The following is a 12,580-nucleotide window of genomic DNA, read 5'->3' on the forward strand; positions in this document are numbered from 1 at the left end:
GTGGAAACACAAAATTGATTGTGCATACAAAATGGACCATTTTAGGATATGAAAAAGGATTTTATCTAACAAAACAACACTACATGTTATCTCTGGGACCCTTAGGATGACAAATCAGAGCAAGATTTCAGAATGTAAGTAAATATTTTACCTTCAGATGTGAATGTATCAAACCTGTTACGGTGAGAATTTTTTGTTGTTGTTGTTCTGCACTCTCCTCAAACAATAGCATGGCATTTTTTGCTGTAATAGCTACTGTAAATGGGACAATACAGTTAGATTAACAATAATTTAACCTTTCTGCCCATATAAGACATATATGTACCAACATTTTTTTCCGCTAAAAACAACGTTGTTGAAACATTATGCTAATTGAGTAACAATTTTCCCATAGACGGGACAGCAATCCCTAACTTTTAACAAGGCACACCTGTTAAATGAAATGCATCCAGGTGGCTACCTCATGAAGCTGGTTGGGAGAATGCCAAGAGTGTGCAAAGCTGTCATCAAGGCAAAGGGTGGCTACTTTGAAAAATCTAAAATATATTTTGACTTGTTTAACACTTTTTTGGTTACTACATGATTCCATATGTGTTATTTCATAGTTTTCATGACTTTGCTATTATTCTACTGTCACGTTGGTCATAACGAGGGGACCAAGGCGCAGCGTGAGATGAATACATTCTTCTTTATTTAAACAAAGAACACTAAACAAAATAACAAAACGAACGTGAAGCTATAAACACGAGTGCTGACATGCAACTACACATAGACAATAACCCACAAAACCAAAATGGAAAATGGCAACCTAAATAGCATCCCCAATCAGAGACAACGATAGACCTACATTTACCTAGACAAACCAAAACCCCATAGATGTACAAAAACCCTAGACAAGACTAAACACACATACCATTCCTCGTCACACCCTGACCTAACCAAAATAATAAAGAAAACAAAGATAACTAAGGTCATCTGCTTTGTAGGAAATAGTAAAAATAAAGAAAAACCCTTGAATGAGTAGGTGTGTCCAAACTTTTGACTGGTACTGTATACAATTGAAGTCGGAAATGTACATACACTTAGGTTGGAGTCATTAAAACTTGTTTCTCAACCACCACATATTTCTTGTTAACAAAATATAGTTTTGGCAAGTCTGTTAGGACATCTACTTTGTGCATGACACAAGTCATTTTTCCAACAATTGTTTACAGACAGATTATTTCATTTATAATTCACTGTTTCACAATTCCAGTGGATCAGAAGTTTACATAGACTAAGTTGACTGTGCCTTTAAACAGCTTGGAAAATTCCAGAAAATGATGTCATAGCTTTAGAAGCTTCTGATAGGCTAATTGACATAATTTGAGTGAATTGGAGGTGTACCTGTGGATGTATTTCAAGGCCTACCTTCAAACTCAGTGCCTCTTTGCTTGACATGGGAAAATCAAAAGAAATCAGCCAAGACCTCAGAATAAAAATTGTAGACCTCCACAAGTCTGGTTCATCCTTGGGAGAAATTTCCAAATGCCTGAAGGTACCACGTTCATCTGTACAAGCAATAGTACGCAAGTATAAACACCATGGGACCACGCAGCCGTCATACCGCTCAGGAAGGAGACGTTCTGTCTCCTAGAGATGAATGTACTTTGGTGCAAAAAGTGCAAATCAATCCCAAAACAACAGCAAAGGACCTTGCGAAGATGCTGGAGGAAACAGGTACAAAAGTATCTATATCCACAGTAAAACGAGTCCTATATCGACATGACCTGAAAGGCCGCTCAGCAAGGAAGAAGACACTGCTCTAAAATCCCCATAAAAAAGCCAGACTACGGTTTGCAACTGTATATGGGGAAAAAGATTGTACTTTTTGTAGAAATGTCCTCTGGTCTGATGAAACAAAATAGAACTGTTTGGCCATAATGACCATCGTTATGTTTGGAGGAAAAATGGGGATGCTTGCAAGCTGAAGAACACCATCCCAACCGTGAAGCTAGGGGTGGCAGCATCATGTAGTGGGGGTGCTTTGCTGCAGGAGGGACTGGTGCACTTCACAAATAGATGGTTTCATGAGGAGGAAAATTACGTAGATATATTGAGGTAACATCTCAAGACATCAAGTTTGGTCGCAAATGGGTCTTCCAAATGGACAATGAGTCTTCCATTTGGAAGACCCATTTGCGACCAAACAAAGTTGTCATATAAATAAAGTCATATAAACTTTGTTATATAAATATCTTGCAATTTTAATTGATGACGGCCTCTCTTTTAAATTGCATATTCAACAACTTACAAAAAAAATTCAGCTGAAATTGGGTTTTTATTTTAGGAATAAGGCCTGTTTTTATTTTGAAGCCAGAGGAGGCTAGTATCAGCTACATTTATGCCTTTACTAGACTATGGGGATATTTTATATACTATGAATGCTTCTGCTCAGTGTTTGAGATCAATTGACACTCTTTACCATGGCACTTTGAGAATTATTTTAAACTGCAAAACCCTTACGCACCACTGCACTTTGTATACCAGGGTTGGCTGGCCTTCTCTAGTCACTCGTAGGCTCAGTCACTGGTATACTTTTATTTACAAAGCCATTTTGGGTTTACTACCTTCTTATTTGTGCATTTTTATTGTTCAGAAATGTGGTGGGTACTCTCTTCGTTCGCTGGACTTTATCCTGCTAACTGTTCCAAATGTCCGAACTGAATTTGGTAAAAGGGCTTTTATGTAGGAAAAAGGAAAAGCCTCAGGACTACCTGACATGATGACTCCTTGCTGTCCCCAGTCCACCTGGCTGTGCTGCTGCTCCAGTTTCAACTGTTCTGCCTTACTGTTCTGCCCTAACATCTTGGCCATGTTCTGTTATAATCTCCACCCGGCACAGCCATAAGAGGACTGGCCACCCCACATAGCCTGGTTCCTCTCTAGGTTTCTTCCTAGGTTTTGGCCTTTCTAGGGAGTTTTTCCTAGCCACCGTGCTTCTACACCTGCATTGCTTGCTGTTTGGGGTTTTAGGCTGGGTTTCTGCAAAGCACTTTGAGATATCAGCTGATGTACGAAGGGCTATATAAATCAATTTGATTTGATGTACTCTGCGCCATCGTCTTGGAACACCTTACAAAATACTGGAAGAACTTGTCCCGATATGTGTTTTTAAATTACTGATGAAGGATTTTGAGGCTGATTCCCTGACCTGTCAATGTTTTTAATTTGCTGTTTTATACTCTTGTGAATTCAATGGTTTTTACTAGACTGCTTGTAGTTTTTCATGTTGTCTTGGTGCTGCTATCTTGGCCAGGGTGCTCTTGAAAAAAATATTTTAATCTCAAGGAGCCCTTCCTGGTTAAATAAAGGTCAAAAATAAATGTAAAAAGTCAAGGTATTGGAGTGACCATCACAAAGCCCTGACCTCAACCCTATTTAAAATTTGTGGACAGAACTGAAAAAGCGTGTGCGAGCTAGGAGGCCTACAAACCTCATTCAGTTACACTAGCTCTGTCAGGAGGAATGGGCCAAAATTTACCCAACTTCTTGTGGGGTTGTGGAAGGGTACCCGAAACATTTGACCCATGTTAAACAATTTAAAGGCAATGCTACCAAATACTAATTGAGTGTATGTAAACTTCTGACCCACTGGGAATGTTATGAAAGAAATAGAAGCTGAAATAAATGATTATCTCTTATTATTCTGACATTTCACATTCTTAAAATAAAGTGGTGATCTTAACTGACCTAAAACAGGAATTTATTACTAGGATTAAATGTCAACATTTTTGAAAAACTGAGTTTAAATGTATTTGGCTAAGGTGTATGTAAACTTCCGATTAAAACTGTATATATATAAATCATATATAGTTGTCCAGCACACTGGAACTGGTTGAGGGAACTCATAGGAGATGGTGCTCCCCAGAAGCCCAGAGAGGAGGTGCACAATACCCCCACCCCTCTACACAGACATCATTTCAACATCTAGTTGTGATTCATATTTGGTTGAGTTGTCAACTAACGTGAATTCAAGGTGAAATCAACTAAATTCACAATGTCATTGGATGTTGGTTAAAAGATGCGTGAAAAGACGAAATTCCCTTTCATCCAGCCAGTTTTCCACGTTGATTCGTCGTCATCGCATTACATGTTTTAATTGAAATGACATTAAAACAATATTGATTCTACCAGTTTTTGTCCAGTGGGTCTGACATTCCAGTCCCTCATATCCAATTCGCGCTCCGTGGTCACTTTTTGTTGTGAAAAGGTCGGTCACAGCCAGAATCTGTTGTGGAATAATAGTCATTTCGATGTCATACAACATTGTTTCCAGACGGCGCACCGCAGGCAGACAGACATCTTCAAATGAATGAACAAAATATTGTCACCGCACAGAGCGAAACAATAATCATGAAACAAACGCACGCTTCACTGAGCTCGGGTTCGAAGCACGAGTTAATGAATCCGCTCCCCCGATATATCCTCTTTCTGAATACAAACCAACCGTCTGGCTCTCGCTCCCTAGTCTGATTGCGCTGTGGATTCGCAATTCCGAGACAATTTTAAAACAAATAATTCAGATACCAGCCAGACTTTGCCAGAGGCAAGACACACCGCAGCTCACAGCACTGCGGGCAAGGTTCGGTCCGACCGGAACAGGAGAGAGGAGGATTGAGAGAAAGCGATAGGCGCGTTCACACAGGGATAACAGCTGGACTGGATATGCAAATAAGCTGCCAGGAATGAGGGCACGGAGCACCCACGAGTCTTCTCAAGTATTTGATCGATAGGGGATATTAGGGTCAGCTAGCCAGAGCGGGCGCAGTTATAAACAACTCAATGAAGGCGCGCTCACTCGGAGCAAGTTGAGAAACTGTGCATCACAGACTGTCAAAACCCAGCGCGACGTTTAACATATTCAGCTATTAAATAGGCTACAAGTCTACTTTTGCAACAACATGGCAGTGTTTTGTCAGAAGGACAGCAGGGTTTGAATGTCTCGGACTGGGAGGACATAAATTGGCAGCCCTAAGGTTTTCGAAATGCCAGAGAATGTTTCGTTCTCCAGGAACCGCACAGAACTGGAAGCGCGGCCGGGGGCGCGTCCCGCATGGGCTATCACTGTGCTGGCCAGCGTGCTGATCTTCACCACGGTGGTGGATGTCCTGGGCAACTTGCTGGTTATCATTTCAGTGCTTAGGAACCGGAAACTTAGGAATGCGGGTAAGTGGATAATTATTGTGTGTGTGTGTGTGTGTGTGTGTGTGTGTGTGTGAGTGTGAGTGTGAGTGTGAGTGTGAGTGTGAGAGAGAGAGAGAGAGAGAGAGACGGAGAAAGATGGCAGCCCTGGTTATAGCCTACCTTAATATTGTTGAAATTATTTGGCATAACATTGATTTATCGGCCAATACAATATATATATATATATATCATAAATGCAATGACAAGGAGAGATTCTGAAAATAGGATTTCGGTCTTGTGCCTAATCTGAATCACTGAATGGTCTCATTCACATCAATAAACCTACATTCAAGACCCCATATGAATGAGACTGCTGAACATACAGAACGTATTCCCCCTATGCGGATGGTGTGAACATCATATGTATTTAGTTTACTTTATGCACAGAGAAAAACTATGATTGTATCGAATATTGATGATTGTTATGGGAAAATGTTGTCTTATTGTCTGTAAGGTGTTTTAACCTATGGCAATGTTTTGAGAGTCATTCGGGAGTCACTTGTGAAGAGCTACAGGGAGTTCTCAGATCTTATTGTGGCGCTCAATTCCTACCAAACAATGTGCACATGAAGTATACATAGATTATGATTAGCATAACATATTTAAATCTCATGGGATTATTTTAGCTTGCTTTATTGTTGCCTTAATCCATTGTTCTATCAATATTGACCTTAATTGTTATTTAATAGTATTGTTATTAAATAATACATAAGCAAATATACATGTTTTTTTGTTTGTGTATAAACAGAGGCCTGCACCTTTTTTTTCAAATTGGATTTTGACAACATTATGAACTGTTTTCATAGGTGTCACGTTCTGACCTTTATTTCATTTGTTTTGTCTTTATTTAGTATGGTCAGGGCGTGAGTTGGGGTGGGCAGTCTATGTTTGTATGTTTGTTTTTCTAGTTCTGTGTTAGGCCTGATATGGTTCTCAATCAGAGGCAGCTGTTTATCGTTGTCCCTGATTGAGAACCATATTTAGGTAGCCTGGATTTCACTGTTGGTTTGTGGGTGTTTGTTTCCTGTGTCAGTGCCACACGGGACTGTTTCGGTTCGTTTATAGTCACTTTATTGTTTTTGTATTTCATAGTGTTCAGGCTTTTCTTATTAAAATCGTCATGGACACTTACCACACTGCATATTGGTCCGATCCTTGCTACACCTCTTCAGACGAAGAGAAGGAAATCTTCCGTTACAATAGGCCTGTCGTGTCCATAGTGACAATGCAAAAGTAACACCGTATAAAACCGATGGATTCCCGCCAGGGGTATCCACCAGCGCGGAAAAAAAGGCGCACGAGCACCAATCATACCAACACATGTCAGCTGTGTTACAGTTGCTGTAACATTATGTGCCCATTCGGGTGACTTATAATATATTTATTTTGTTTGCCGTTTTCTGATCGGGCTAGGTAGCTGTCATCTAGGTTACTGATTAATATTGCAATATATGTTTGAAAACAGAAAAACAATTCAGCTGTGATGGTTTGGGGATGTAATGCAGGGGCCGGGGATTAGTTGTAATACTTTCGGTCAATTCCAGTCTTGTTCTCAACACTGAGCTCTCAAATCTCTGTAGCACTTTGACAGCAGTCACAGTCGTGATTTACCGTGCTCGTTTCACTTGCTTTTATTCAGGCATCATCTATTAGGGGTGTCATGCACCCTAAAAGTCTGAGGGGCAGTTTATTCCTGGAATCTAGAGCATAATTGTTAGGCTTAATTCTATGTATTTTTCTGCATATGTTCTGAATTTACGAACGCCCAGAGCACACTCTGAGCGCCCTCTGGCACTCCAGAGTAAATTTACTAACACTCCCTAAATATGCTTCACATCTTTTCTAAAATCTGGGTAAACAATTGAAAGGCATGTGAGTCTTATTCAGAACAACTTCATAAAACAACATAAAATTGCAAAGTGGCTAGGAGTATTACAAAGAATCAACAAATAATAATAATACATCAAAAATATATATACAGTATGAGTCAAGTTTGGACACACCTCATTCAAGGATTTTTCTTTATTTGTACTATTTTCTACATTGTTGAATAATAGCGAAGACGTCAAAACTATGAAATAACACATATGGAATCATGTAGGAACCAAAAAAGTGTTAAACAAATCTAAATATATTTTAGACTTGAGATTCTTCAAAGTAACCACTCTTTGCCTTGATGACAGCTTTGGACACTCTTGGCATTCTCTCAACCATATTCACCTGGAAATATTTTCCAACAGTCTTGAAGAAGTTCCCATGTCAGCTGAGCACTTGTTGGCTGCTTTTCCTTCACTCTGTGGTCCAACTCATCCATGAGTTGGCTACCGCAGAATGCTGTGGTAGCCATGCTGGTTAAGTGTGCCTTTAATTCTAAATAAATCACAGACAGTGTCACCAGCAAAGCACCCCCACACATCACACCTACTCCTCCATGCTTCACTGTGGGAACCACACATGCAGAGATCCAACCAGGGTCAATGTTAGCTAGCTAACATTAGGCTATAACTAGCAAAGCAAATGGTTCTGAGATATGAATAACCAGATCATACATGTAACGTTAGCTAGCGAGCCAGCGAGCTAATGTTAGCTAGCTAGCTAACTGTCAGTTTCACTTGAAATGAAAATGACTTTGTCAAAATTAGAAACGTGTAATATCTGAAAATGTAACAAGCTAGACTATCTTACGGTGCTCTGAAATCAGAGTGGATAGCCAGAGTGAATTTACCAGCTATGTCTATCAACCGTTGTTGCAGTGACATTCTATTGAAATTTATACTTGCAATTTGTCTTTTGTTATGTATTTTGTTAAGACATGTAGCTAGCTAGCTAGCCAAACAATGTACCATAATCCCAACCCATGATGTTACTACCCTGCATGAATCTGCAGGTAGGTAACCAATCAAGTTCAATGTTAGCTAGATAACATTAGGCTATAATTAGCAAAGCAAATGGCTTTGAGATACAAATAATAAGATCATACATGTAACTTTAGCTAGTGAGCCAGCCAGCTAACATTGGCTACCTAGCTAACAGTGCACTTTAACTTGAAATGAAATCAACTTTCTGTTGAAATTAGAAACGTTTAATATCTGAAAATGTAGCTAGCCGTTAGCTATACTATCTTACCCGTCCGTATACAACATGGATGGATGGACGCTTCTCCCTGTCACGGATGCCATGGTTTCCCTTAGTTTGAAGATGTAATCCGGAGACAGTTGTTTTCTCCATTCCCTTAGTTATCATACTCTAATTCCACTGATTTCAAAATTCGGTCCTCCAGAAAGTGGAGAGCAACACGTATGCAGTTCTACTACGCGATATAACACTATATATATATATTTTAAACACTATTACCTACAGATACTGACCAGCTCAAATAGACAAAAGCGTGCTATATGGCAGACTAATCTGAAGTCATCTCTCGGCATGTCCAGCCCACTCATTATCTCAGCCAATCATGGCTAGCGGGAAGGTTGCTCACTTTTTCTGTGGCTAAAGCAACCAAGCTCATAATTAAAAAATGGTAATTGTATTTACAGATGGAATACACATTTGCTATTAAGGCACATGAAAGTTCATATGTTCAAGAAGGCATCTCTGCAAAAAAACACATTTTGATAAAAAAAAATGTTTACGTTCAAAAGGCTCTCCTGTGAAGTAGAGACCCGCGACATACGCCTACTTTCCTGAACCGAGTCACATTTGGGCTGTTCTTGCCATAATATGGACTTGGTCTTTTACCAAATAGGACTATCTTCTGTATACAAACCCTACCTTGTCACAACACAACTGATTGGCTCAAACGCATTAAGAAGGAAATACTTTCCACCATTAACTTTTAACAAGGGACACCTGTTAATTGAAATGCATTCCAGGTGACTACCTCATGAATCTGGTTGAGAGAATGCCAAGAGTGTGCAAAGCTGTCATCAAGGCAAAGGGTGGCTACTTTGAAGAATCTCAAATATAAAATATATTTTGATTTGTTTAACACTTTTTTGGTTACTACATGATTCCATATGTGTTATGTCATAGATTTGATGTCTTCACTATTATTCTACAATTTACAAAATAGTAAAAATAAAGAAAAACCCTTGAATGAGTAGGTGTGTCCAAACTTTTGACTCGTACTGTATGTACATACATTGAGTGGACAAAACATTAGGAACACCTCATCTAATGTTGCGTTCCACACCATTTTGCCCTCAGAACAGCCTCAATTCATTGGGCATGGACTACAAATGGTCGAAAGTGTTCCACATGGATGCTGATCGATGTGGACTCAAATGCTTCCCACAGTTAGTGTATGTCCAGTTGGCTGGATGTCCTTTGGGTGGTGGACCATTCTTGATACACATAGGAAACTGTTGAGCGTGAAAAACCCAGCAGCGTTGCAGTTACTACCATACCCCATTCAAAGGCACTTCAATCTTTTGTCTTGCCCATTCACCCTCTGAATGGCACACATACACAATCCATGTCTCAATTGTGTCAAGGCTTAAAATTCCTTTAACCTGTCTCCTCCCCTTCATCTACATTGATTTGAATTGGATTTAACAGGTGACATCAATAAGGGGTCATAGCTTTCACCTGGATTCACCTGGTCAGCTTATGTGATGGAAAGAGCTCCAAGAGGACCACTGTGAGAGGGCACGTGCCTCTGCGCCCCCTATGGACATGACACCTCTACCCTGATCTAACGCATGGGTGCAGCCAGTCAAGATGCCAAGATGTGACAGTTCGCATCTAGCCCCAATGCACAAATAAAAAATAAGTGCTTGTGTCCTAGCCGCCTCCTAGTTGCATAAAAATTGCATTCCAAAGACAACATCTATTGATAAAATTTCTTGTTTCTTGAGTACTTGTTGGTAGTATAGGTTTTTATGTCATTATTGTAATAAGAGAGAAATTGCTTTAGTCTGGGAATGGAGAGAGAATTCCTTGTATTGTATTGTGTTGTGCAACACAGAGCAAGAGAATTGTCAGCATCACTGCGCACGCACGCACGCACGCACGCACGCACGCACGCACGCACGCACACACACACACACACACACACACACACACACACACACACACACACACGGATGTATGTAATTGATATCTGTAGTGGAGGCTGTTTATTTTTTAGGGGAAGCAGCTCATGCCGCCTCTGTGTGTGTGTGTGTGTGTGTGTGTGTTTTTGCACGCATGTGTGCACGTATTGACCGATAGGAGAAAAAATTACATGTTTTATTCCCACATACACAGAATAGGGGCAGTGAAATGTGTTGTTTTACTGGGTCCGCCATAGTAGTACAGATCTCCTGGAGCAAATTAGGGTTAAGTGCCTTGCTCAAGGGCACATCAAAATATTTTTATCCTTGTCTGCTCGGGTATTCGAACCAGCGACCCTTCAGTTACAAACCCAATGCTCTAACCTTCAGTTACTAACCCAATGCTCTAACCTTCAGTTACTAACCCAATGCTCTAACCTTCAGTTACTAACCCAATGCTTTAACATTCAGTTACTGACCCAATGCTCTAACTGCTACCTGAGACCCACATAGTCAGTGTGGCTGAATGGGGATATGAGGGTGAATATCTAATTGAACCTCTTATTAATATGCCTGGCTTGTTAACAGGTCCCAGAGCTCTCCTATCCCCCACTCTTAATGAGCAGGAGCCAATTAAGGGCAGGCACAGAGGTATTCTTCCTAAATGTGCCAGGGGGGAGACCTTCCTAGAGCCAGACCTCGTCCCAGACACAGCGCCCGGGCCCATTGACAGCACGTCGCCAGACATTGCCTTTGAAGCCTACATGGCACTCCATCTCACCCCAGATTCTCTCTCTCTGTCACTCTCTCTCGTCTCTCTCTCTCTGTCTTCTCTCTTACTCTCTCTCTCTCTCTCTCTCTCGCTTAACCCCTCTCTTTCTCCATATTATCTATCCCATTCCTCTCTCTTTCCCCCACTCCTCTGTTTATTTCCCTCTCTCTCTATCTCCCTTGTGGAGTGTGCCAGAGCTGGTGAGTTGGTTGTGTGTGTGTGTGTGTGTGTGTGTGTGTGTGTGCGCAGCGCAGTGCTCTACCCCTGCAGCTTCTCTTTTTTCCCCTCCAAAACTTTTTGAACGTCTGTCCTATGTGCTCATAATTGCCTTCCCCTGTGTGATGTTCTCAGGGACTAAAGGTTAGAGGCTAAGATAACTGAGTAGTAGGCATAAACTTATAAACATATTAACATCCTATTTTCTGCCAGCCATCCATGCACTGTAAAACCTTCCCCCTAAATACCATTTACAGCTCCCTCCATCTAACTCTGCCCCTCTTTTACGATAACCATCGACCAGAAAATCTGTCTATTAATACCTTTTGCCACCTGATGTCTGAATATTTAATTGGTAGAGATATTCAAACTATTTTGGTTTGGAAAAAGTTCAGTTAGAATTGATTCCATTAAAAAGTATTTATCAGGGTTACGGATATATTGCCTAAAATCTGTCTATTAATACCTTTTGCCACCTGATGTCTGAATATTTAATTGGTAGAGATATTCAAACTATTTTGGTTTGGAAAAAGTTCAGTTAGAATTGATTCCATTAAAAAGTAATTATCTGGGTTCCGGATATAATGCCTCAGTTTATTATCAGTCTGCACCATAATCACATTCTCTCTCTATTACACCTCCCTCCCCTCCTCTACCTCCCTCCCTCTGTTCCACTCCCCCCTCTCTACCTCACACCCTCTCTGTTCCTCTCCTTTCCTCCCTCTCTGTGCCTCCCCTCGTTCTCTCCCTCTCTCTCTCCCCTCCATCCCTCCCTGTGTCTTTCTGACTGGTTTCTGAGTGCACTATTACTATTTTCTGATTGGTTTCTGAGTGCACTACTACTATTTTCTGACTGGTTTCTGAGTGCATCCCTACTATTTTCTGATTGGTTTCTGAGTGCACTTCTACTATTTTCTGACTGGTTTCTGAGTGCACTTCTACTATTTTCTGACTGGTTTCTGAGTGCACTTCTACTATTTTCTGACTGGTTTCTGAGTGCATCCCTACTATTTTCTGATTGGTTTCTGAGTGCACTTCTAATATTTTCTGACTGGTTTCTGAGTGCATCCCTACTATTTTCTGATTGGTTTCTGAGTGCACTACTACTATCTTCCAGAGTATGCTTAGGCACAGGTTCTCTGAATGCACTAAAGCAGACTGGTCTCATTAAAAGGGCTTTTGAGTCTTTTTCATGGTCGTAGAGTAACGATGAACACCCTGTCACGTACAGCAGCGTACATGCCTACACAAATCTACCCACTGACAAACTCTCTCCTTGGTCATCTTTATCGTGGGTTCAGAAAATAGGCCACCTTTTCATAAGTGGATT

General features: G+C 40.6%; 1 protein-coding gene across 1 annotated transcript in view; it reads left to right on the top strand.

Annotated features, from left to right (window-relative positions):
- Positions 1 to 4,300: 4,300 nt before the first annotated feature.
- Positions 4,301 to 12,580, top strand: part of LOC110507985 (melatonin receptor type 1B-B-like) — a 66,823-nt gene continuing 58,543 nt past the window's right edge. The window contains exon 1 of the mRNA XM_021588412.3: positions 4,301 to 5,208. Within this exon, the coding sequence (XP_021444087.2) occupies positions 5,028 to 5,208 (181 nt within the window). The 5' untranslated portion in view covers positions 4,301 to 5,027. The remainder of the gene's footprint in view (positions 5,209 to 12,580) is intronic.

This window comes from Oncorhynchus mykiss, chromosome 27 (assembly GCF_057628025.1).
Source record: "Oncorhynchus mykiss isolate SJ-2025 chromosome 27, ASM5762802v1, whole genome shotgun sequence".
In the NCBI taxonomy this organism is placed as follows: Eukaryota; Metazoa; Chordata; class Actinopteri; order Salmoniformes; family Salmonidae; genus Oncorhynchus; species Oncorhynchus mykiss.